The 27,947-nt window shown below is 43.6% G+C and overlaps 1 protein-coding gene across 1 annotated transcript in view; it reads left to right on the forward strand.

Annotated features, from left to right (window-relative positions):
* SLC35D4 (solute carrier family 35 member D4) overlaps positions 1-27,947 on the forward strand; it is an 89,232-nt gene that overhangs the window by 16,935 nt on the left and 44,350 nt on the right. Inside the window, 2 exon segments of the mRNA XM_087438979.1 lie at positions 8,495-8,576; positions 24,096-24,173. Of these exon segments, the coding sequence (XP_087295105.1) occupies positions 8,495-8,576; positions 24,096-24,173 (160 nt within the window).

A 27,947-nucleotide genomic window follows, 5' to 3' on the forward strand; every position in this document is an offset into this window, starting at 1 on the left:
ATCTAGCATCTTTAAGAAGTGAGTTAATATATGCAGAAGTCCTTGTAAACTGTAAAGCAAATACTGAGTTTACAATTGTAAGGTGTTAGTGTTTTAGGCAATGCCAGTAGTCAACACATGAACCCTGGTATCTTGGTTGCTTGTTATTTTCATGTTTGGAAACTGCTTTTAGGTCCACTAGGTGTCAGTATAACGCAGAGAATTTTCGAGAACTCAGCTCAAGGAGCCCTTCAGGCGCCCATAAACAAATAAACTTCTGAGTATTTTCAGGGAGCAGATGTTCCCTTAATAATGCTTGCTCTATTTAAAAACCAAGTGATTTAATTTAATTAGCCTTCATCTCAATAACAACAGTTTTGTAATTCATGCCAACAGACTATTGTTAGCTTCTTATAAAATGCTTTATTCATCAGGGTTCTTAGCGACAGTAGAATGTGTACAAACGAAAAAAAAAAAAACAAGCCCATGACTCAAACGAGATGCAATATTTGTGCTTATAAATCATGTAAGAAAAATTATGTATCACCACAATTTTCAAACCAGACCTTGTGGCAAATAGCCCTTCAACAGAGTATGGTCTGCAATCTCTCCCGATAGGAGTTGCTGTGAGACCCCTTCCTACACACACACACACACACACACACACACACTCACACACATTCTGTGGCTCAGCTGCTCCTCAGAGGCCCCCACACCCGAGATTCCGATTCTGCCAGGACCACCTCAGGATCTGATTCCATCTTGCCTCCTGTGTTGACACATAGGACAATGAAAGAATAAACCAGCACGGGAGGCTCAGATGGTGCCAACTGATGAATTAAAGGTGGAGAAAGGGTCCTTCCAGTACGTGCCTTATTTATTCCTAACCTGCAGGCCTTTGGCTATCTTGGAACCATACGGTGTTAGAGCCATAAAGGAAGGGGTCTTAGTCAGTTTGGGCTGCTATGACAAAAACACCATAGACTGGGCATCTTAAACAACAGAAATTTATTTCTCACAGTTCTGAAGGCTGGAAGTCTACGACCAGGGTACCACATGGTAGGGTTCTGGTGAAGCCTCCTACTGGTTTACAGATAGCTGCTTTCTTGTGTGTCCTCACGTGGAGGAGAGCAGAGTGAGGAAGCAGGCTCTCATGTCTCCTCTTATAAGGGCACTAATTGCATCATGAGGGCTCCACCCTCAAGACCTTATTACCTCCCAAAGGCCCCACCTCCAAATACCAGCACATCGGGGGTTAGAGTTTCAACATATGAATTTTGGGGGACACAAACCTCAATCTATAGCAAAGGATGAGTCAGTATAACCTCTCTGGAAGGCAGTTTTGTAAACAGTTACAGCCGTTAATGTGTGTATCTTTGAACAGCAATTCCACTTCAGACAGTTTATCCTGAATGGTGCTAAAATATCATGAATGTGAGAAGAGAATATATTCAAGCCTAATCATTACAGCATTAGAATAGTAAAAACCCAGGAGTAACTTAAATGTCTATCAGTAGCCTAGTATTCAATTATTAATAAATTGTGGATGATTTTGTGACAAGGAAAGATGTTAAGTTAGGCTGGTTATAAAACACCGTAGGATCCCATTTTTGTGGAAGTGTTCATATTTGTGTATGTGGGCACTGTTGGAAGGAGCTGTAGCAAGAGATGATCAGTGGTTATCTTTGGGTGCTGGGATTGTAATTGTAATGTTTTTCTTGATTATCTGTATTTTCAAAATTTTGTAGCATGGGTAGGTACTACTTTTTAATAAGACAGAGATAAATTACTATAGAAAATAAAGTAAGTTCCTCCACTCCAAGTTTCTAAGTTCATGTCTATTGACGAAAAACGTGTTTGTTTTTTAATTCAGTTAGTTTTTTATTGTCACAGTAATAGGTGAGAACACGGTTGTTAGAAATGTTTGTTGAATTTGAAATGGTTTGAATTCCCCATTAGGGCCATTTCAGAGAGGCAGATGGCAGGATGTAGGTATTATTTGCTCTCATCCCTGCCTTCAAATCCGAGTCGCTGTAAGCACCAGCAGTTCTGTTCAGAGTAAAGTCTCTGAAGGGCTTGAGAAAAGCAGAGGAAGAAATGTGAATTAGGGTCATGACTGGAGTTTCCTGATAGATTTTGTCACTGTTATTTTCCCTTTGTACCGATCTAGAGAGAGAAGGGAAAAATTTTTTTAAGTTACAAAATAATGCATGGTTCCTTCAGCAAATACTTGAGCGTCCACTGTATCTTCCAGGCATTGTTGGAGGTGTGGGGGGTGCACAATGACAGAACAGACAAAAATCCTTGCCCTCACGGAGTGGACATTCTGGTTGAGGTAGACAGACAAGAAACAAATGAAAAGGGAAGTGTGTGAGATGTCAGATGGCAATAAGTGTAGAGAAAAATAGAGCCAGGTAAGGGGATGGATGTGTATGTGAGTGTGCCTGAGTGTGTTCCAGTGGGTGGGGGGAGGGTTGTTATTTTATACAGGGTGGGTAAGCAGGCTTCACCAATAAGACGACTTTTGAACAGAGGTCTGAATACGTGAGAGTGGGCCTTGCAGGTGTCTGGAGGGAGAGGGTTCCAGGTGGAGGAAATAGTAGCAAGCCCTCAGGTGCTTGGCGTGTTTGGTGACCGACAGGGAGGCCAGAATGCAGTCTTATTCCACATGTAAGTGAACACATCGTTGTAGACACCTATAAGTGCCTCAAAGAGCGTGCGCATTTTTAAGGCTTTTGGTAAGTGTAGCCAAGTAGTACATACATACCCTCGAGAAAGATACCAGTTTATATCTCACAGCAGTATGTGAAAGCATTGATTTCATGACCCTCTATCTTAGATACTAACTTTAAAAAATCGCTAGTTTCTAACCTGGTATATCATTGTTTTTTGTGTTTTTTTTGTGAGGAAGATCAGCCCTGAGCTAACATCTGTTACCAATCCTCCTCTTTTTGGTGAGGAAGATTAACCCTGGGCTAACATCCGTGCCCATCTTCCTCTACTTTATATGGGATGCTGCCACAGCATGGCTTGACAAGTGGTGCGTCATTCTGCGCCCGGGATCCGAACCTGTGAACCCTGGGCTGCCGAAGCGGAGGGTGCGAATTTAACTACTATGCCACTGGGCTGGCCCATATATCATTGTTTTAATTTAAAGTTCTGTTATTATTAGAGAGGTTGAATAGCTTTTCATATGTTTATTGGCCATTTGTATTTTGTGTGTGTGTATGAGAGAGAGAGAGAGACGTGCATACACACACACTCACACACACACACACACACACACACACAGAAAGGAGAGAGAAAATTACCTGTTTTTGTCCACTGACTGTTTTGGGGAGTTGATTTTTTTCTTATTGATTTGTAAACGTTCATTATACATTAAAGATATTAAACTCCAGCCTGTTTTTATATGTTGCCAGTATCTTTTCCTAGTTTGTTCATCATCTCTTGATTTTCTTTATGGTGTTTTTGGCTAGTGCATTTTATGTAGGTTGATCTATCAGTCTTCCCTAATGGCTTCTGTCCTTGGAGTTATATGTAGAAAAGCCAGAAGGAGAACATTTATTGAGCATCGTTGTGCCATGCGTGCACTGCCCCAAGTACTGCATGTTCATTCTCTTAGCTAGTCTTCTCAGTAGCTTTCTGAGCATTATTATCCCATTTTATAAATGGAAAAACTGAGTTCTCCTTGCAAACTAGCTTTATTTTTTATTTTTTTAATTTTTTGTTTATTGCAGTAACATTGGTTTATAACATTGTATAAATTTCAGGTGTACATCATTATACTTCTATTTCTTAAGCTATCTTTAGAGTTGGGATATGAATCCAGGTTTGCCTGACCACCAAAGCACATTCTTTCCACTGCACAAACCCCCCTGCTCTGTACTTGTGCATCCTTCCTGCCCCCACCCCTAGATGACCTAGAGGACGCCCAGATGACCCCAGGCCTAGATGACCTGACCTAGAAGAAAACGCACAGCCCAGGGACATGTGTGAAGTTTGTCCATCCCTTAGAGCTATTGGCTAAAGTTAGTCAGCTAACTGCTGGAACATTCCTTAGAAATGAAGAGAGCTAATTATAATTTCCAAAGATTTGGGTAACCATGTGAATGTTATAAGATTATACTCTCCAGTGCCCAGAACCAGGTATGATTTCCATCACTTATTGCTATATTTCCATAGAAGTAATCCTCAGTTATAGCAGAGCTAACTAGGATTTTTTAATCATAGTTTCATCTCTTACTGAAGAAATAATTTTTAAAAAATATTTCAAGAGATGGCAAAAGCGCAAAGCAGCACCACCCTTGTAGCTCATGTCTTCACTGTCCCCACACTATCTGGGAAATTATGGAAGACCCAGTTGTCTTAGATTTTATCTGCCCCAGATAACTGTTGAAAGTTCTGACCCCTCGTGTTGTGATAGCACATGAATAGTCGTGGAAATCCTGTAAATCAGAGATCTGAAAATTCTAATTCCCGAAGCAGCACATGTAAACAATTCTTCCACTTATGTCAGTGCAGCTGTCCACTGTCTACACTCTTTGTGGCATGTTCTGTCTTGGAGGGAGACCCGAGTGTGCACCCCCACGACTGCTGCCGTCTGTTTGCTGACCTTCTCTCCCACTAGCATGTAAATTTTGTGAGATCAGTGTTGCCTAGAACTTAAGAATAAATAATTAATGAAGGATAAGTTTGTGCCAAAGTCTTAAGACTCTTATTGTTGTGAATAATGGACCAAGGAGGGAAATTTTGTTGAAGAAAATGTATTTGAATTTAATGCTTAAAACTGAGAGATGAGGGCATACAGGAAAATCCAACGTAAGACGTATTTAATAGTGCGTTCTTGCTCCCTAGAGAACAGGTGACGGTCCCCAGACCCATATATCCAGGTCCCTACTTGACATTTCTGGTTGGGTGTTCCAAAAGCATCTTAAGTTCATAATTTTCAAGACTGAGTTTGTGATTCTCCCAATCAAACTTCTTCCAGTTTGTTGTATCTTAGTACACCACCATCCATCCCACTATTCAAATTGGAAACCTGGGAGTCATCCTTGGTGTCTTCTATCCCTCACCTCTCCAGTAGAAATTATCACGAAGTCTTATTGCTTTCTCAAATTGTTCCATTCTCTCCATTTCCATCATCTCTTGTCTGGATGGACCACTGCAATGTTCACATAACTGATCTCCTGCCCGCACATCCCTAACCCCATTCCAGTCTAGTCTTCATACTGTAGCCAGAGCAATCTTTTCAAAATGCAAATCAGATCATATTACACCCTCTCTACCTCTGGGTACTCTCCATCTAGCTACACTTGCCTTCCTCTAATTTCCTCCTGCCACAGGACCTTTGCATATGCTGTATTTGTGTCTGGAATGTTATGTCCCTTCTACTTCTCTACCCCACCCCCTGTACCCAGTTTAACTTTCAGTTTTATCTCAAACATCACTTATTTGAGGAAGGTTTCCCTGTAGATGCTCTTATGATATAGCATAGTCTTTTAATTTCCTTTGTAACATTTATCAATGTAATATTTTACATTTATTTATCTGAGCAAAATACACATGGCTCTCACCTGTATGAAAGTTACAGTTTATTTGAGGGGTGGGGGATACATTAATAATATATGCAGAAGTTCCCTTATATGACTCTATTAGACAGTGAGTTAATTGAAATTCAGATAGATCAAAGAGTCATTTTTTGATGAAACAATCTATTTTTTGTGTGTGTGAGGAAGATCAGCCCTGAGCTAACATCCGTGCTAATCCTCCTCTTTTTTTTTGCTGAGGAAGACTGGCTCTGAGCTAACATCTATTGCCAATCCTCCTCCTTGTTTTTTTACCCCCAAAGCCCCAGTAGATAGTTGTATGTCATAGTTGCACATCCTTCTAGTTGCTGTATGTGGGACGCGGCCTCAGCATGGCTGGAGAAGCAGTGTGTCGGTGCGCGCCCAGGATCCGAACCCGGGCCGCCAGTAGCGGAGCGCACGCACTCAACCGCTAAGCCACGGGGCCGGCCTGAAACAATCTATTTTAAGTTAAGGTGTATAAATATGCATTCATTTGCTAATCTTTTGGTAAGGCTTTTCCTTTGCATTTGGATTGTCAACTAGTGTTCCCTCAAGCCTTTTCTTGCATAAACACTTAACATATACTCTGTGCAGTAGAATGAGAACTTGGCTGCTTTGAAACAATATGAATGGAGAACCCTTCTGGATTTTTAATGATTTTTCCTTTTCCCCCATCATTTCACACTTGCCTTGCCCACACCTGTTTTGGCAGCAGTTTTTCCAGTGGTTCGTATTTACTACTCTTACTAGCAGCTGCAGCTTCATGTTGGTGTGTGGGGGAGGAGGGCAGCTGTCTCACGGGTAGGAGGTTGGGGGGCCAAGAGAGGGCTCTGCAACCAGCCCTTCCGCCGGCGTCCACAGTTCCGCCATCAGTGCGTGTTGCTTGGCTGCATCCACCTTGAAGGTGGGTGCTGAGTGAGGTGACTGTGGAGGACACAAGCACCGGCGCCACTGTGCCTGGGTCACGGTCCCATGTGTGGAACCAAATGCGTGCACAGCTGCCCTGTAACATTTCCCAGAAGTCTCTTTGGTCCAACCAGACCTGTGTATATTTTTTCTAGTTGAAGTTACTTCTTTGTATTTTAGGGTAGAAGGGTTAAAATACAAGATGTTCCCTAGCCATGTTTTGTTTTTCATGTCCGTGGCCACTCAGATGTCCTGATGTCTCGTGGAGTGTGTGACCCGGCGGTTTTCTTTGTGTAGGAGGGAATGTCTGGGGCCTCTCTGACCTGACATTCCAAAGTTCCACCCAGCGCTCTCCTTCCTCCTCAGTGCTCCGACAGTGTGTGCTCTGGGCTTCCCTCTGGTGCCCAGCAGGCCATGGGCCTGGATCCTGCCTCCCTTGACCCTTACTGTCTAACGGGAAAGCCTTTTCCTGGAAGAGTAGCAGTGGGCTGACGTTACGCCTGACGCATGAGGATGGAGGATGGCATCTTCCTTTCTCTGTTCACCTTTTGGTTGGAAGTGCAGACATCTATTATTGCAGCAAGACTAGTAATAACAGAGAATATTCCTCAGATCATTAGCTGCTTGGTCTGCTACCAGAGCAAAATCCTGTTGTGTTTGCAGCTTATCTATTTATATGTGAGTGTCTCCCATTAGATTGTGAGGTCCTTGAGGGTAAAGTATGAGAGGGAGGTTAAAAACTAGGCTTTAGAGTCAGACAGACTTGAATTCAAATTCTGGCTTTGCCATTACCAGCTCTTCTGACCACAGGCAAATTACTTAAACTCTTTGTGCTTCAGTTTCCTCATATGCACAATGGGGATAATAATATTTTCCTCATAAGATTGTCATGCAGATTTTTAAAAGATTCAGCATAGAAAACATTTAGCACAGTGCATGGCTTGTAGCAAGTACTCAACAAATGTCACCTGAGATGCCGCTGTTAATACTGACTCTGGTGCTGTCAGTACCGTGCACATTGCTATAAGTATTTGCTGAGTGAATGTATATAGGAAGTAGGTTTTGAGGGCCTTATTAGAGACTGGAAACATTTTAATGCCAGGTTCCCTGGGAAGTTGTACAAAAGCAGGTCTGATCATGGGTAGAGTGCCTGTCCATGCTAATAACATTAACAAAGATCATTTCTTGAGCAGGCACTGTCCTAGGAGAGCAGTTCATGGAGTTAGTTGGGATTATTATGTTATATTCTGCTGGAATGGTTTTGTTTATTTATAGCTATTGTTAGAATTACTCTGGGAACTTTAATTAGTGGGCCAGTGCATTTGTAACTGATGGGGAAAGCAGGTTGCAACCTTACTGATATGCACTCTATGTAAAAACTGGGATTTTGCTTTTCTTGGGGAGAGCGAGATTCTAAACTGTAATGAGAAAGCAGTTCTTGGTGTGGCCACAATTGAATCACAGAAATGCGCCCTTCCAAGTCCCGAGAGATTCCCTGAACCGGCCTTCCAGGTTCATGGTTGAGGAAGTCGCACATGGCCACCCAGCTCAAGTTCTAGCACTCTTTTATTTTTAAATTCTGTCCTTTGACACTGTGGTTCCCTTTGTTGTGATTCCATGGAGCTGTTTGATAAATTGCCTCGATAAATAGCCTTTTAAAATTCTTAATAATTTGGCATAGGTTCAAAGCCTTTGGTTACTTAAAATCCAAAGAATAATGTTCACTGCTCCTTAAAAAAAATCAAGTCTGTTCTCTCTGCCAACCTGCAGGAAGGGTTTTTCTCTCTCCAGCTTGTCTCTGCCCCGTTGTGGGGTCAGTAATGCTGGGTAGTTGGCAGAGTGACAGGCTGTAGGCAGATGGCTTTGTCAGCCTCCATCACTCTCAACGGATACAGACCACGTCACACTTCACAAATCACTCAGAGATGTTTAGACAGCCACTATCGCTGTGTTTGGTGCATCAGAAGGGTCATACCTTCCAGCTAGGTCTTTTGGACATAAAGTGACAGAACTATTGTGGTGTCTTTCCCTCTTTCCAGATCTGATGTTTTGACGTGGCTTCCTGCTTCAGTGCTGTTTGTGGGTATAATCTATGCTGGTTCCAGAGCATTGTCCAGACTGGTAAGTGTTAGAGGTTTTGGGGGGACAGTCCCTCTCTCCTCTTCCCCTCTGCCTTTTAACTTATTGTGCCTCAGATCAATAGGGGACAAAGCATCAGCTTTAATGCTGGTACAGCTACGTTGGAGAATAAGTCTTGGACCTGAGGCCAACATGGAGCCTTTCCCCCCACTCCCTGAGCTGAAGATAACCCGATAACAAGGAAGGGCCAACTTGTTTTATAAGATGGAGAGGCCCAGACGGAGACACAGGGAGACAGAGTGGTGACATGTATGGAGCCAGCCGCACACAGGGCCAGCCTGCTCTGCGTGATCACAGCCCATCCTTGGGAGAAAGGAGGGAGGGCTCAGTCTGCTCCTTGCTTCCGGGGAGCCAAAATCCTGCCCACCAGTAACATGGCCTGGGCCATGCTGGGCTTAGTCATGGATGTACATGCTTGGCACAGAGTTGATACCCAGTACACGGGGCCCTAGGAAAACAAGTGTCCATTCCGTCCCCCGCCCTCTCCCCCCAGGACTGAGCTCCTCAAAGGAGGGCACTGTGAAGAACAAACTTCATCCAGTTACGTTATATATGGAACTCCAAAAATTTATTTTGCCGTCAAAAGAGAATCCATTAATACCACCATTGACCAGAGACTCAGAACGTGGCTTAAAAATCAGGACCGGTAATAATGACTCTTCCCGTTTTGTACGCTAATTGCTAACTGTTTTTATCTATCAGAAAATGATTGTGTTCTGACTTTTGGAAAAATGTGAAATTTGCAAACAATCTAGTGTTTTTCTGTAAAGTTTGTTGTTATGTCGGTCCCTTAGATCTCGGATATGAAAACAGTAAAAACAAACAAACAAAATCTGCCTCACCGGATGATAATATTATTGTTAGGACCACTCCAAAGTTGCAGAATAGTGGTTGGGAATGAATAGCGGTAATTTCTAAATTAAATCATCATTTTTCTTTCATGATTCGTAAGCTTGAGTAGATGGGATGATGTGTGCAATGGGGGAGAAACATCCTGGGTGGGCCTAAGAAATGACCCTCAGTGCAGGTTGGTGCTCAGCCCAGAACAGGAGGCCAGCACTGGCTTCCGGCTGCCTCTCGGTTCTGTCAGGCTCCTGGGAGTCTGCTGCCTCACCTTACACCCTCTGGCTGCAGAGGGAGCATCCTCTCCTATAGCAGAGTGTAGGACTTGATGAAAAAACAATGTGGTGTTGTTCAAAGGCTTTTACAGATTTTATAGGATCTGGAGAGTTACGGATGCCAGAATTTGGAAGTTTGAATAAGTAAGGTGTTGTACTACTACTACTACTACTGCCTTTTGTTTGTACAGTGCTTTTTCACACATTTCCCCAGTGACTTCCTCTGTATCTTGTTGTTTGATTCTCACAGTCACCTGACAGGTGATGGGTGAGGCAGATGTTAATCACCTGACAGAGGAAGGAACTCAGCTGTGGAAAGTGGGGGAACCTGCCTCTAGTCCCAGACTGTAGCAACTCTTCTGACTCCCCACATTTTGCCTTCTCAGATTTGTCTCTTTAGGACGAATATGTATGGGTTTTAGAATGAGCCCAGGGTATAGTAGTCGTGCATAACTTCAGACTCTTTTGGTTGCAAGTGGTAGAAAGCTCACAAGCTGCTCTAAACAAAAGGGAAATCTACTGATTCGCGTTAGTGAAAAGTTATAAAGTAGAAGTCTGCTTCAGGCGTGGCTTGATCCAGAAGTTCCAATGACATACTCAGAATCCAGTTTCTGTCTCTCTGTCTCTCAGTTCTGGTGTCTTGTCTTTGCTCCATTTCACAGCCAGGCTCTCCCTTCATGGTTGTTGACTCCCGGATCATATCCTCACAACTTTAAGTCTAGTGGAAAGAGACTGTCTTCCTTGTAGCTCCTGCAAGAGTCCCAGGATTCATTCTGATTGCATCAGTCAGGGCCACTGCCCATCCCAAGTCTGAAAGCTAACCAGGAGGGTGGAATTATGCTGATTGGCCAGCCCTGGATCATGGCCTCCCTGAACCATTCACAGAACACTGTTTGGCCTGCCCCAGTCATACAGGATCCCCACCTGGATCCCATAGACTGAGAGAGGGTGTGGCAGATCCTCATATTGGAGTGATTTACCAAAAGAAGGGGCAAGGATACTAGGTGGCCAGAACATCCTCCAAAGTCCATCGTAAATGTCAGTCTAGTATGTGTCAGGCAGATGAGGAGTTCTGTAACCTAGAACAGTGCTTCTCGAAGTGTGATGCACAGGCGGTGCCAGTCTCTGAGCTCTTTGTTACCTGTCTATAAGGAGATTGTACCAGAATGTACATCAGCTTCAGCACTAAACACCCTGTTTAGTTGAGCTGACATTTTTTTTATAGCAAGACTTTCTGAAGAAGGAAGCAATGCACTAATTTACATTCTGGTGCGAGCTCCTTGTCTTCTCGAGGCCCAGCACGCGGAGTGGTGTTGGCCCGAGCACGGTCTTCTTTAAGGGGGAAGAAGAAGCTGCTGCAATTGACTCTTTGAGCAAAGGGAAGCCACCAAAACCCAAATATACCCAATTAGAGTGGGCAGAGGACAGAAAGGAGACACTTATTGTTTTTTAGTGAAGTAATGCAACCCAGCATCTTTTCTTTGTTTTCTGGGTTTTTTTGTTTTTACATAATTGTTTAAAAATTTATAGAGTGGATTTACATGAGGCACTTGTACAGCTTGTGTTAGAGAGAAAACAGGCATCAATATGCTGGTGCCGAGCTGTCAGTTTAATGAATCCACAAGGAATTGGGGGAAGAGTGCTCAGTTAAAATCTGTGGGTGTATTGTTATGCAAAACACTTTCGAGGTGGCTCTGCTCCATGAAGGCCTCCTTTATCTGACAAGACTGAAACTGTTCTGATGTGCAGCTCCTGAGAGGAGGCTGGTTTAGTGCTGCAGAGGCTCAGTAGGGACAGTTCTTTATGATTTTTCCACCTCAAACTCACAACTGAATGAAATACAGAGTTAGGGGAAGGAGATTATTCTCGTGGCCTTCCATTCAGCAAATATTTATGGGGAATCTATTATGTGTTGGGGGCTTGAAGACACATAAGACATGGTTCCTGACCTTGAGGAACTTCCAGGGGAGTCAGTGAGAGATACACAGCTCACCATGGGAACAGACAGTGTGGCTTTTCAGTGTTATAATGTGGCGGGCGCTTCCCATTGCCAGCCTTTGTGACCTACAAAGTCGGACTTAATTACTCCCATTTACAGATGAGGAAACTGAGATGCAAATTATTTAGCCAAGGTCAACCACTAGTAAATCTTAAAGCAAAGGTGCAAACCCAAGCCTTTCCAGCCATAACAGTTCTTTTCCAGATCTTACCCTGTTTCCTCCCTAAATCACAACAACCTGAGGAGATCAGCCCATCAGGATTGAGCGAGGAGCTGGGGAGAAGGAACCATGTGGTTGTTCTCTCTTCTGCTCGGGCTAACCCGGGACTGCTTCTCCAGCTTTCCTACACTGAATAAGGTCACAGTGATGATGGCTCTGATGGCACGAGCGTCAGTCTGTGGAGGGACAGTACAACTCTGACCAGTCGTTATTACTCTTGTTATAATTTCCCATTCAGAAGGCTTCTCAGCTAGACAGGATTGCCTCAAAGCCCGTGCTGGTGAGCGTTTAGAACAGATGTGCAAATTCATACATTAGTGAGCTTGCCGGGGAGAGGCCATCCCGGTGTTAGTGATTTGGCGGCTCAAACCATGCTGTTTTCTTTCTTAGGGGAAGCCAGGGTCAGCAGTTGAAGACTCTAGAAATCTAAATTAAGGCATCTTGACAGGACTGGACTTGGTTTCTTACCCGGCACTTTGATCTCGGTCCTTCCCTAACTGTTTGTTAGGGTTTCTGTCTTCCATGAACACAACATTCACTCAACACATTGGGAGGGAGATTGGATGGGGGTGTTGGTGAGGAAACACACATGGATAATTAGACCCATGTGGAGTAAGTTACTCAGTTAAGCAAACTGGAGCCCGTGGGTCTCCTCCCCCTCTGTTTGGCGCCAATATTATGTAAAGGGGCTTGGATCTACAAAGGAAAAGAATGTACATGTTGGTGTGGAATGGAGACTTTCCCCCTAATGTTCCCTGTTACTGCTGATCAGAGGCAGCTCTCCCCTCTTTCTCGTTGTTTTCTTGTCAGAGGTGATCAGAGTCTAGTTGCAAGGATTACTTAAGATGTGGGCTCCACGGCAAAGTAGTAACCCCCTCCTCTGGATTTTAGTTTTCTTGCTCCATCTAAAGATGTTCTCTATAACTCTTATAAAATGACTTATTAATACTGGGCTCCAAGGGGAAAACTTCACGACATTGGATTTGGCAGTGATTTCTTGGATATGACACCAAAGACACATCGAACAAAAGAAAAAATACACAAAATTGGACTTCATCAAAATGAAAAGCTTTGCTGCATCAAAGCACATTATCAACAGAGTAAAAACACAACCCACAGAATGGGAGAAAATATTTGCAAATCATTAATCTGATAAGGAATTAACATCCAAAATGTTTAGAAAACTCCGAAAACTCAACAACAAAAACCAGACAATCCAATTCAAAAATGGGCAAAGAACTTGAATAAACATTTCTCCAAAGGAGATATATGAATGACCAATAAGCCCATGAAAAGATACGCAACATCATTAATCATTAGGGAAATGCAAATCAAAATCATAATGAGATACCACTTCATGCCCATTAGGATGGTTATTATCAAAAAAACAGAAAAATACAACTGTTGGGGAGGATGTGGAGAAATTGGAACCCTCATGTACTGCTGTTGGGAATGTAAAATGGTACAGCTGCCGTGGAAAACAATATGGTGATTCCTCAAAAAGTTAAAAATAGAGTTACCATATGATCTAGCAATTCAACTTCTGGGTATACATCCAAAAAAATTGAAAGCAAGGACTTGAACAGATATTTATACCCTCATGTTCCTAGCAGCATTATTCACAATAGCCAAAAGGTGGAAGCAACCCAAGTGTCCATTGATGGATGAATGGATAAACAAAATGGTATATCAGCACAATGGAATGTTATTCGGCCTTAAAAAGGAAAGAAATTCTGACACATGCTACAACATAGATGAACCTTGAAGACATTATGTTAAATGAAATAAGCCAGTCACAAAAGAACAAAAAGTATATGATTCTACTCATATGAGGTGCTCAGAGTAGTCAAATTCACAGAGACAGAAAGTAGAAGGGTGGTTGCCAGGGGCTGGGGGAGGGGAGAATGTAGTTATTGTTTAATGAGTATAGAGTTTCAGTTTTGCAAGATGAAAAAGTTCTGTGGATGGATGGTGGTGATGGTTGCACAACATTGTGAATGTACTTAATGCCAGTGAATGGTACACTTAAAAATGGTTAAAATGGTAAATTTTCTATGTCTTTTTTTTAAGCATAGTGCTTTCTTTTTTTTTTTTTTTTCTGGGAAAGATTTGCTCTGAGCTAATATCTCTTTTATTTTTCCTGCCCAAAGCCCCAGTACATACTTGTATATTCTAGTTATAAGTCCTTCTAGTTCTTCTATGTGAGCCACTGCCACAGCATGGCTACTGACAGACAAGTAGTGTGGTTCTGTGCCCGGGAACCAAACCCAGGCTGCCAAAGCGGTGAGAGCACCGAACTTTAACTGCTAGGCCCTCAGGGCTGGCTTTTGTATGTCTATTTTACCACAATTAAAATATGTATTTATACAAACCCACCTTAACAAACAAGAAAAAGCCCAAATAAGCAACCTTAAAGTACACCTAACAGAACTAGAAAAAGAAGAACAAACAAAGCCCAAGGTGAGCACAAGGAGAGAAATAATAAAAATCAGAGCAGAAATAAATGAAATTGAGACCAAAAAAACAGTAGAAAGGATTAGTGAAACAAAGAGTTGGTTCTTTGAGAAGATAAACAAAATTGACAAACCCTTAGCCAGACTTACTAAGAAAAAAAGAAAAAAGGCTCAAATAAATAAAATTAGAAATGAAAGAGGAGAAATTACAGTGGGTACCACAGAAATACAAAAGATTATAAGAGAATACTATGAGAAATTATATGCCAACAAATTGGACAATCTAGAAGAAATGGATAAATTCTTAGACTCATACAACCTTCCAAAACTGAACCAAGAAGAAATGGAGAATCTGAATAGACCAATCACAGGTAAAGAGATTGAAATAGTAATCAAAAACCTCCCAAAAACAAAAGTCCAGGACCAGATGGCTTTTCCGGTGAATTTTACCAAACCTTCAAAAAAGATTTAATACCCATTCTTCTCAAACTATTCCAAAAAAGAGAGGAAGATGGAACGCTTCCTAACTCATTCTGCGAGGCCAACATCACCCTGATACCAAAGCCAGACAAAAAAACACAAAGAAGGAAAATTACAGGTCAATATCGCTGATGAACATTGATGCAAAAATCCTCAACAAAATATTGGCAAATCGAATACAGCAATACGTTAAAAAGATCATACACCATGATCAAGTGGGATTTATACCAGGGACACAGGGATGGTTCAACGTTCACAAATCAATCGACGTGATACACCACATCAACAAAACAAAGAATAAAAACCACATGGTCATCTCAATAGACACAGAGAAGGCATTTGACAAGATGCAACATTCATTTATGATAAAAACTCTCAACAAAAGGGTATAGAAGGAAAGTACCTCAACATAACAAAGGCTATTTATGACAAACCCACAGCCAACATCATACTCAACAGGGAAAGGCTGAAAGCCGTTCCTCTGAGAACAGGAACGAGACAAGGCTACCCACTCTCACCACTCTTATTCAACATAGTACTGGAGGTTTTGGCCAGAGCAACTAGGCAAGAAAAAGGAATAAAAGGAATCCAAATTGGCAACACAGAAGTGAAACTCTCACTGTTTGCAGATGACATGATTTTATATATAGAAAACCCTAAAGAATCCATTGGAAAACTATTAGAAATAATCAACAACTCCAGCAAAGTCGCAGGGTACAAAATCAATCTACAAAAATCAGTTGCATTTCTGTATGCTAATAACAAACTAACAGAAAGATAGCTCAAAAAGATAATACCATTTACAATTGCATCAAAAAGAATAAAATATCTAGGAATAAATCTTACCAAGGAGGTCAAAGACCTATACAATGAAAACTACAAGACATTATTGAAAGAAATCGATGATGACATAAAGAAATGGAAAGACATCTCATGCACATGGATTGGAAGAATAAACATAGTTAAAATGTCTATATCACCTAAAGCGATCTACAGATTCAACACAATTCCAATCAGAATCCCAATGACATTCTTCATGGAAATAGAAAAAAGAATACTAAAATTCATATGGGGCAACAAAAGACCCCCAATAGCTAAAGCAATCCTAAGAAAAAAGAACAAAGCTGGAGGCATCACAATCCCTAACTTCAAAACATACTACAAAGCAATAGTAATCAAAACGGCATGGTACTGGTACAAAGACAGACACACAGATCAATGGAACAGAATTGAAAGCCCAGAAATAAAACCACACATATACGGACAGCTAATTTTCGACAAAGGAGCTAAAAACATACAATGGAGAAAGGAAAGTCTCTTCAATAAATGGTGTTGGGAAAACTGGACAGCCACATGCAAAAGAATGAAAGTGGACCCTCTGCTTTCGCCATTCACAAAAATTAACTCAAAATGGATCAAAGACCTGAAGGTGAGACCTGAAACTATAAAACTCATAGAAGAAAATATAGGCAACACACTATTTGACATTGGTCATAAAGGAATCTTTTCGGATGACGTGCCTACTCAGACTAGGGAAACTAAAGAAAAAATAAGCAAGTGGGACTTTATTAGATTAAATAGCTTCTACAAGGCAAATGAAACCAGGATCAAAATTAATAGACAACCCACCAGCTGGGAGAAAATATTTGCGAAACATATATCTGACAAGGGGTTAATCTCCATAATATATAAAGAACTCACACAACTGAACAACAAAAAAACAAAGAACCTGGTCAAAAAATGGGCAGAGGAAATGAACAGACACTTCTCCAAAGAAGATATACAGATGGCCAATAGGCACATGAAAAGATGTTCAACATCACTAATCATCAGGGAAATGCAAATCACAACAACACTAAGATACCACCTCACGCCCATTAGAATAGCTATAATCACCAAGACAAAAAACAACAAATGTTGGAGAAACAGGAACCCTCATACACAGCTGGTGGGAATGCAAACTGGTGCAGCCTCTATGGAAAACGGTATGGAGATTCCCCAAAGAATTAAAAATAGAAATACCCTATGATCTAGCTATCCCACTACTAAGAATCTATCCAACAAACCTGAAATCAACAATCCAAAGAGGGTTATGCACCCCTATGTTCATCACAGCATTATTCACTATAGCCAAGAAGTGGAAGCAACCCAAGTGTCCCTCGACTGACGACTGGATCAAGAAAATGTGGTATATATATATACAATGGAATACTACTCAGCCATAAAAAAAAAGACAAAATCGTCCCATTTGCAACAACATGGATGGGCCTGGAGGGTATTATGTTAAGTGAAATAAGCCAGAAAGAGAAAGGCAAACACTGTATGATCTCACTCATATGTGGAATATAAACCAACACATGGACAGAGAAAACTGTATTGTGGTTACCAGGGGCAGTGGGGGTAGGGGATGGGCACAAGGGGTGAAGGGAGACATATATATGGTGAGGGACAAACAAAAATGTACAACCCAAAATTTCACAATGTTATAAACTATTAAAACATCAATAAAAACAAAACAAAACAAAATATGTATTTATAAAACCCTCTGGGCCTTGATAGAGGTTTTCTTGAGGATTATATGAAAAGGAGGGGGTGATATTATTTTTATTATTATTATTATTTTTTTTTTGTGAGGAAGATCAGCCCTGAGCTAACATCCATGCTAATCCTCCTCTTTTTGCTGAGGAAGACCGGCTCTGAGCTAACATCTATTGCCAATCCTCCTCCTTTTTTCCCGCAAAGCCCCAGTAGATAGTTGTATGTCATAGTTGCACATCCTTCTAGTTGCATGTGGGACACGGCCTCAGCATGGCCGGAGAAGCGGTGCGTCGGTGCGCGCCCGCAGAGCGCGCACACTTAACTGCTAAGCCACGGGGCCGGCCGCTAGGAGGGGATGATAATGTGCTCTCACTTGTCTCACTCAGAACTCCTTTGGGTGCTGTAGGATACACATATTTAGTTTAACTGAATTCATTTCTATGCACTTGGGTAAAAAGTGTGATAAAAATAGCAATTCCCTGAGAGCAGGCCAGGCTGTCCTTTGTTTTAGCCCCTGCATTTGTGCCCCCAAGCCAGCAAGCAGGAGGACGGGTGCCGCCCCTTAGCCCTTTTCCTATTCCTGTGCATCTCGTTAAGCAGGAGGACCTCCTGGTGTTTTAAGTGTCTGTTTTTCATACAAGGCCCCTTACACACAGGTCAGCTACTTAATGTGATGCACAAATGAAGGTCAGAGGTGGCCTCCAAGCGTGTACTGGAGATACCCTGGCAGAGGAGAGTCTGCTGCTCAGCCCTCCAGGAGTTTGCTATCTAATGACAGAATAATGAAATTAATGTAAATAAACACTTAAATTTAATTCATGCAAATCAACTTATGAATGTATTCATTTATACGTACACATGCATATTCAAGTATCTCACCATCTTCCATAAAGGTGTGTGATGACTTAAAAGGATAATTATGATTAAAATAAGATAAACATTTCTTATCAATAGCATTTTAAAAGAAATCCAGTCTAGCCTGCTTTATTTACTTTACAGACTGGTTAGGAGTAAAAGAAACTGCTTGATATTAAAAAAAAAAAAAAAGAAATCTAGCTTAAGGGTAGTAGAAGAGCTAGATAAGGTCACAGAGAAACTTAGCATGTAGAAATTTATGCTGTAGTATCTTACAAAATAAATACAGTTGGGCTTTGATTTCAGCTCTCAGCTTTCTGTAGCCAAATAAAAATGTTACACGACTCGCAGTGCTTGTAGGATAAGAGCAGGGCTATTGCTGAAGAAAACTGAAGCTATTCTTTGCTCTCAGGTCCTGAATCCTCATAAAGGGTCGACAGGGCCCCTCAGTGAGGCGAGGGCTTCAGTAACGTCCTTATAACAAACACAACGGTAACCCAGTTTCTAGGATTCTTAGTGCATTTTGAAGGCACGATGACATAGCACAGTTCAGTAGGAGCTGTTCTCTGGGGCTGACACCACTGCTCTCTGATTATGTGGCTACCTTCACGGTGGGCAGGCTGCCTTTAGGTGGTCCGCTAGGAACGTTATTTCTGGCATGCACGATTTTGATAAAAATTGGGCAGCCAACGGTTCAAAGTTACATTCTTTGGCGAGGGTCTGGAGTGCAGTTATTCTGTATTGTAGATTAAGGTCACACCCATATAGTTAAAAATCACCCAAAGAGAAGGTAGGATTGAGAATCTTTTACAAAAATTAAGAAGCCAAGGGGGCCAGCCCAGTGGCATAGCGGTTAAGTTCACGTGCTCCACTTTGGCAGCCCGGGTTCGCAGGTTCTGATCCTGGGCACGGACCTACTTACTGCTCATCAAACCATGCTGAGGCGGCATCCCACACAGAGGAACTAGAAAGACCTACAACTAGGATGTACAACTATGTACTGGGGCTTTGGGGAGAAAAAAGAAAAAGAGGAAGATTGGCCACAGATGTTAGCGCAGGGCCAATCTTCCTCAAAACAAAAAAAAACAACAAAAAAATTAAGAAGCTGACCCAAGACCTGCTTGAATAAGGGAGTCATTCACACCCCTGCGGAGTGACCCAAGACCGGGCCTGTGGGCAGGACGAGGATTTTCCATAGAAAACTGTTCTAAGTTCCAACACCTGAACAAATAACAATCGAGGCTTCAAAATTCCACTCTGGGAAGCATGGAAATAATAAAAAATTTTAAGTAATAGTTATGAATTTCTTTTCACAACCAGAGAAGAATTTCCGATGGTACATGGATGAAATGTTGAATTTTAAGCTAATGGACTCTAAGAATAAATTAGTTGCAAATTGTGCTCCTAAGTAACTAAATAAATCGGCCTGTAGTGTAGGTGAATTTGATCAATTGCATTTTGTGTCAAAAATGATGATTTGGGCTTTATGGCAGTTGATCTTGGGCCATTTTTCCTGATGAAAGATGGTGGGACCTTTTGTTGTTGAGGCCATTCCTAGAGTCTTGCCAATGTGGAAGAACGTGCTTATATTTCTGTTCTCTTCAGCAGCAAGCACATATCTAGATCATGTAATTATTAAGAGGCAGGTTATAAAAAAGAGACCCAGATTATACTCCTCTGTTTTCTCATCTGTATAATGGGGATGTTAATAGTATCTACTTCTTAGGGCTATTATGATGATTAAATATGTAAAAGCAGTTAGAACAGTGTCTGACACACAGTAAGCATTCACTATATCTTAACTATTATCACTATTGATATTATCATTTCACAGAACTTTTGTCTAATTTGACAAAAGTAAGTCCTGCTGAACCTCTCTTCATAAAGATAATAAAGGGCAGGTTTTCTCCAAGCTAATAGCGTAGTTCAGACCGGGACTTGTGCACAGAGTTAGAGGGCAAGGGAAAATCAGTAATTAAAGTTGCAGACTCCCATAATATTGTTTGTGATAGATCTCTAAGGCGGCTGATATAGTCAATTGTAGAATTACTGTTTCTAAAGCCTGCTAGCTTCTCAGTAGGAAAAATGGCTTGAGAAATTCAGATTTAAATTTTTTTTAAGTAGAAATGGAAGATATAAATCCCTTTTTTTTTTTTTTTTAAAACTTACCTACGTTCCAATAGCACATTGAGTTATCTTTTATTTTAAAGATTTTATTTATTTATTTTTTCCCCCCAAAGCCCCAGTAGATAGTTGTATGTCATAGCTGCACATCCTTCTAGTTGCTGTATGTGGGACGCGGCCTCAGCATGGCGGGAGAAGCGGCGCATCAGTGCGCGCCCGGGATCCGAACCCGGGCCGCCAGCAGCGGAGCGCGCGCACCCAACCGCTAAGCCACGGGGCCAGCCCTATAAATCCCTTTTAAAAAGGGCATAGAGTTTTCTTTGAGTTCAACCATTTTAGATCATTCCAGTTTTATTCCTGGAGGAAGCAAACGGGCAGGATTTGAAACACACCAGTCATGCTGGACTTTGGACGGTTGTAGATCCAGGAAGTCCACCCTGGGGCTGACGTGATTGGGTATTATAACATCGAGGCTGGGAGTGTGGGCTCAGTTAGACAGGCCTGGATTGGAGTTATGGCTCCGCCCTGAACTAGGTGAGTTGCCTGACCCAGCCAGTTGCCTGATGTTTTAAGCTTCGATTTCCTTGTCTATAAATTAAGGTAATAGCATCCACTAATAGAGTTGTTGGGAGGGGGTTTAAATAAGAGAATGCAATTGAAATGATTAGCACTGTGCTTAACACATTGTGGTAGCTGTTATTAGTGCACTTTAAAATCAGTTCTGTAGGGGCTGGCTCGTGGCTTCGTGGTTAAGTGCGCGTGCTCTGCTGCTGGTGGCCCGGGTTTGGATCCCGGGCGTGCACCAACGCACTGCTTGTCCCGCCATGCTGAGGCGGCGTCCCACATACAGCAACTAGAAGGATGTGCAACTATGACATACAACTATCTATTGGGGCCTTGGGGAGAAAAAGGGAAAAAAAAGGAGGAGGATTGGCAATAGATGTTAGCTCAGGGCCAGTCTTCCTCAGCAAAAAGAGGAGGATTGGCATGGATGTTAGGTCAGGGCTGATCTTCCTCACACACACACAAAAAAAATCAGTTCTGTATGTATAGATAGGTCCTTTTCCAGAGTCTGATCAGAGTAGGTTCTAGGGAGATTGAGAAACCTGTCTACAGTTTATAAAATAGAAAAAAGTCAGCCTCCTTGAGGTCTACAGTTAGCGTCTAGAGTTCTGTAATCTCAGTCCTAAGTCTGGTCTCCTTAGTGATTTTATAGTCAAGGAGGCAAAAGCATTTTAAATAAGGTCTTAATTTTAAATAAGTAAGATCTAGGTCACCCTTTCAGATTTACTTGCATGTACCACACGATTGACCTGTCCAAGATTTTCTTTACTATCTTTTCCTGCCAAGAACTAAAAGGCCAGGGCCCAAGTTTGCCAAACACGGGCCTAATGGATAAAGCCAGTTAAAAAAAAAACCTCTTTAATAATTTTAAAACACATACAAAATAATTCACAATATAAAATTTCAAGATGAATAAAAAGAAGTGCAAAAGACAAATGAAAAAGTAGAACATAAAGTATGATTTTAAAAGGGAAAAACTGTTGAGTAGGACTTTTTTTTTATTTTCTTCATCATTGCTTTAATAAGTTGAACTTTTTTGTGTGTGTGTGTGTGAGGAAGATCAGCCCTGAGCTAACATCCATGCCAATCTTCCTCTTTTTGCTGAGGAAGATTGGCCCTGGGCTAACATCCGTGCCCATCTTCCTCCACTTTATATGGGATGCCGCCACAGCATGGCTTGCCACGTGGTGCGTTGGTGTGCGCTCGGGATCCAAACCCGGGCCGCCAGCAGCGGCTCGTGTGCACTTAACCGCTACGCCACGGGGCCGGCCCCTAATGAGTTGAACTTTTAATGAAAGATAAAATAAGAGTAGAAAAAGTTAAAAAGGCAAGAAAACTGTAAGGCAAGAACTCAAAAGGAAATAAAGCAGTGCAAGCTCTAACAAAATACTAAAATAGGGAAGAGCTATGAAGTTATAAAAGTTTTAAAAACAAGGTAAAAATATATCTTCCAAAACGATGAAGAATTAATCCATCTGGAAGGAAGAGAGCAGGATGACCTTTAAGCAGGTCCACTAAGCTGGAGCAGCGCCCCAGCTGAGGGCCTCTGTCAGGGCCACTGAGGGTGGGCTACCAGTTACATGGACCACCTTCATGCAGTGCTCCTGCACCATTCATCTAGGTCTTTTACCTGCGTTGTTTCCCGCATTCCTCCCAATGGCTCCAGGTCTTAGGTATGGTTATCCCCATTCTACAGAGGAGCAAACTAAGGTTTGGATAAGCAGATGGTGGAGCTGGGCCTGAAGCCCAGGCTGGTGCCAAAACCCACGCATGTTCTTGATCTTTCTCTGCTTTGCAGGGAACATCAGCATCAACAAAATCTCACACTCCATTTTTTTTTTTTTTTTGGTGCGAAGTTGATCCCAGTTATTCAAATGTTTGCCTCAGTTCAGTCTCCTAAATATTTCCTTAATGTGGGCACTTTTCTCCGTCTTCACTGCCACTGCCAAGTTCAGGCCACCATCTTGTCATTCCGTGTATTAGTTTCCTGTGGCTGCTGTAATAAATTACCACATATTTGGGTGGCTTAAAACAACAGAAATTTATTCTTTCCCGGGTCTGGATGCCAGAAGTCCAAAATCAGTATTATAGGTCCAAAGTCAAGGTGTGTCGGCAGGGCCTGCTCCCTCCAGAGGCTCTGGGGGAGAATCTGTTCCTCGCCTCTTTCTGTTTCTGGCGGCTGCTGGCGTTCCTTGGCTTGTAGTCACAGCCTCTGTGTGTGTCAGATCTCTGCCTTTCTCTTATAAATACTATGTTTGCATTTAGGGCCTACTCAGATAGTTCGGGGTAAACTCCCCATCTCAAGATTCTCAACTTAGTCACGTTTGAAAAGACCCCTTTTTGCCGTGCAAGGTAACATTCACCGGTTCCAGGCAACAGGAGGTGGCTTTTTGGAGGACCAGTTTTCAGTCTACCATACCCCTAGACTTTTGCGACCGTCTCTGCCTCCTGTCCCCTACCGAGTGGCCCAAGTTCCCTTTAACGCGAAGATCAAATCATGTCGCTGTCTGCTTTAAAACCCTTCAGCGACTCTTATGGTGGTCCTGACTTCCTGATATGGTTCGTGATGACCTCTCCGCCTTCTTTTCCCCGACTTGTCCCTTCCACGTTATGTTCCAGCGTGCCTGACTTCCCCCAGTTCCCGGTGGAGCGGGGTCACTCTCATCTGCCTGGAGCACTCTCCGCCTCCTCTCTTTGTTTGGCTCCCTCTGGTTCATCATTCAGTTCTCTTTCAGGCCTTGGACTTCACTTCCTCCAAGAAGGCTTGCTCTCCCCACGCTGGGTAAGATGCGCCTTTCTGCACACTCCGTCAGAGCTCTTACCTCAATAGGGCTAGTCTCCCTGTCACGTGTCCACCTTGTTCACGGGATGTGTACCCTGCACCTGGCACAGTGCCTGACACATAGTAGGTGCTTAATAAATGTGTGTTGATGAGAATACTCGTAGCAGGGGAGCCTCTATGACCATCTTACCAAGAATAATACTACGAGAGAGAGCACTAATCCATGGAGAAGAGTTTTTGCTGCAGAGGATTATATATGCAAATACCAGCAGTTCCCCCAGGTCTTTATTTTTAAGCAGAAATCGAGAATTATGTAATTATGAGATCAAAGAAAATATTTTCATGCTTATTGTTCTGTTTTCTTTCAGGCCATTCCTGTGTTTCTCACTTTACATAATGTAGCTGAAGTCATTGTCTGTGGGCACCAGAAGTGTTTTCGGAAAGAGGTAAATGATAATGCAAAATGCTAGTTTCACTTCCCTTGCTTTAAATTTCAAAGACACACCTTTGTTTATGGCCCAAATTAGTTTCTACCTTTTCCTGCCATCTGTTTCCAGTCAAGACTACCCGACAGTGGTCACTAATTTCAGGGATCACAGTTTTTTTTTTTTTTTAAAGATTTTATTTATTTTATTTTTTCCCCCCAAAGCCCCAGTGGATAGTTGTGTGTCGTAGCTGCACATCCTTCTAGTTGCTGTATGTGGGACTCGGCCTCAGGATGAACGGAGAAGTGGTGCCTCGATGCGCACCCGGGATCCGAACCCGGGCCGCCAGCATCGCAGCGCGCGCACTTAACCACCAAGCCACAGGGCCGGCCCTCAGGGATCACAGTTTTGACGTCCCTTCAGTTCACCAGACATACGTGGGAACGCTTGTTGATCTGAAGGAACTCAGCTCCAGGCCAGTGCCCGGCCAGGGCGTCGGGATTCAAGGAAGCATTTGCTGTGCCTGGTGGGGGAGGCGTTCCCACCCACAGCTAATCCCAGCGCCTCATGGAAACATAAGGTAGAGCTTCACGTCGGGTGCTGGGAGCTTCAGCCCACCCTGAGGAAATTCCCTTTTAGCCCCAGCCCCAGCTCTGCCTCACACCAGCTACATCAAGTTCCTTCATCTTCTGTGCCTCCATCTGTCAAAACGGGTTAGTAACATCACCCAACTCATAGAGTTGTTGGGAGGGCATAGTGCGGCACACGTGTTAAGTGCTTCCAGCAGTTTCTGGCACATGTGGGCGCTCTGTACATGTTAGCTATGATTATTAACGTTATTAGTGGTGGGTTTAATTTGGTCCCTCTTTCAGACGTTCCTTTTTTCTAACATCTGCCCGTTTGAAATGATTTCATATCAAAATTTTGGAACTTTTAAACTAGAGAGAGGGTAATCAGCCATCTGGGCAGTGCACTTCTTACAGGTGTGCAGGGGAGAGAGGCGTCCTTCCCATGGCCAAGGCCACTGCGCACACCTGGGTGCCCTCCGTGACCCCCGCCTGCTCCTCGGAGGGGAGGCAGTTCCGTGGGTTACCCTCCTCTTTCCTGGATAGTTGACCTCTCTGCCTCTGCTGGCTTATTTCCCTTGGCCTGCAGACATGCCCAGTTTTCTCCATCCACCAGAAAAGGAGCAGGCCCTGGGAGACCCACTCACAGGAACCCAGCTCTGGAAGGCTGTGTTGATAAAACCAACACTCGACAGGAGAGCCAGCAGCTGCCTTCCTCGTGCTCGCCCTCCACCTCCGCTCACCTCATCCTTGCCCTTCCCGCCACAGCGCCTAAGAGAGGGTCCGGCTCGGTGCTGTCCACGCCCTCATGTCCTCGTGTCCTTGTGTCCCTCTCACCTTCAGCCTGCTCCTGCCCCCACCATTACCCTGAAGTCGCTCTGGCTGAAGTCACCGATGGCTTCATTTATGCAACTCTGTTGGCCTTTTACACCATCCGTCACCCCCTCCCTTTTCCTGAATCTCTTAGCCCCTTGACCTTCATTTCCCGCTCCCTGCTGCTTCTTATCCCAGAGTCTCTGGCTCTCCCTTCACAGCCACCTGTCTTCCTCTTTGTCCTTTGTCTCTCCTTCAGGGTCTCCTCGGGCTCTGTCTCAGGCGCCTTTTGTTCCCATGCAACACGCTTTCTGGACAATCGCATCCACACCCATGGCACCAGCCCCCCTCAGTTCACTGGGGACTCCAGCCCAGACCTCTCTCTTGAGCTCAGATCCCTATGGCCTGCAGGCCTCTGGTTCTCCGCCTGGCTGTTTCCCGGGTTTGTGAAATGCAGAGGGATCCAAATGGAACTGATCTGTTTCTTCAACCTGCTTCTCACTTAGTGATCCCAATCCTGGTCATCCTCTCCCAAGTCGGAAATGCAGGGGTCCCCTCAGACTCCTCGGTCTCCCTTCCCCCCACACCCAGTCTAGTTCTGAATCTGTCCCCTCCTCTCCATTCCTACTGCTGCTGCCGCCTTAGTTCAGGTCCTTATCTGTTTCTCAGGGCTGCCCAGCTAGGGGCTGAGAAATGAGATCTTGAGCCCTCAGGGCAGCCAGGTAGGGCCTGGAGTGAGCAGTCCCGGCCTAGATGGTTGTCGTTATCTGTGTGTGCCCTTGCCTGGTGAAGGCTGGTGGGCACCGAGCTGCCCGAGAGACGTGGGGTGGTGCCCTGGCTGGTTTCCCTGCCTCTGTCTCTCCCCACACTCACCTTCCTCCACACTGCACCAGAGTGATCTTTCTGAAACACAGATCCAATCGTGTCCCTCACGTACAGCCCTTTGGGGACTGCCCATGACCCACACGGAGGCGTGCAAAGCCCTTCTCCACCTGGGCGCCATCCACCTCTCAGGTTTTAGAAATTCCAACCACAAGCAAACTTCTCACTTTTCCTAGACCATATCATGATATTTCTTTCCTCTGATCTGTCAGCAAAAGTACCCCCTCATTCACTCTATGGATATTTCTTATATACCTGCGTACACTCCCATGGTGCCAGCCCCTGGGTCTACAGCAGTGAGCAAGAGCATGGTCGCTGCTTTGTGGAGCATCAGCCAAGCACAGGAGACAGACACTAAACAAATCATGAGCCCCACGTGCTGGATTGTGTGGCCAGAGTGGCCGCTCTGGGGACGTGACATTTAAACATGGACAGAGGCTGAGCAGGGGTTGGACAAGTAGAAGCGGAAGGAGGGAAGAGGAAGAGAAAGAGGAAGCAGCAGGCGCAGGGGGCCAGTCCCGCAAGAGGGACTTGGCGGAAGCCTGTGTGCGCCAGTGTGGCTGGAGGTTGATAAGAAAGAGAGGAGGCTGAGGACGAGGCTAGAGACAGGCGCCTTTGAGGCTGAGCTGGGAATTTATGCCGAGTGCAATGGGAGGTCACGGTTGGGTTTTGAAGCCCAGAGAGACGGATCAGATTCACCGTGTGAGCTGCTCATCCAGCCGTCTGTGGAGGAGAAAGGATTGCAGGAGGTGAGAGGGGACCCTGCGGTGCCTCCAGTGAGGCTCCCGGCACCTCAGGCTGATCCACGTGCAGTGGAGGCTTCCCTGACACCTCCAGGAGCAGGGGCACATTTCTCTGACATTCTGTTTATCGCACCATCTTGTGATTTCCATATGTCATCAATTCTCACATGTGCTCCTTTTTTTCACATTAAAAATTTTTCACTATCTGAAATCAGGATGCTTTTACAATCAATGGTGTGCCCTGGTCTAATTTTTTCTTTCTTAGTATATATAGTATAGATATATATATATTTTTCTTTCTTAGTAGTGTATAAAATAATAGGGAATTTTACAATCAGTGGCATCTTAGGTTCAGTGAAATGCAGTATGATTTTCCTTGTGTCTCCGCCTGCCTCCTCCAAGCCCTCTCATTGCAGGGCCCATGGAGCTGTTCTCTGTGTAGCCCCAGGGCGCAGCCCCAGAACTGGTGCCGAGTGAATATTCGCTGACTGGTCACTGAGGTTTCAGGTTCAGAAACCAAGAGCTGCTTAGGTTCTGGGAGGCTGACTCAAATTCCAAAAAGGCTTCTTATTCATGAAATGGATAGTGTTTTGTGAATTTAAAATGAAGATTCACCTGGTCTAGGTGCTGGATCCAGGCGTCTCCATAGAATATTGCTTCCTGATGAAAAAATTGGATCAGATAGATGATCTGATCGTCCCCCAACACGGGGCTGGAGGGTCCTCAGGGATGTTTCCATCAAGCAGAGACCAGGGGCCAGACTTCCAGGCTGAGAGGACCTGTCCTTGGAA

This window comes from Ceratotherium simum, chromosome 14 (assembly GCF_057802395.1).
Source record: "Ceratotherium simum simum isolate JZ-2026a chromosome 14, ASM5780239v1, whole genome shotgun sequence".
NCBI lineage: Eukaryota > Metazoa > Chordata > Mammalia > Perissodactyla > Rhinocerotidae > Ceratotherium > Ceratotherium simum.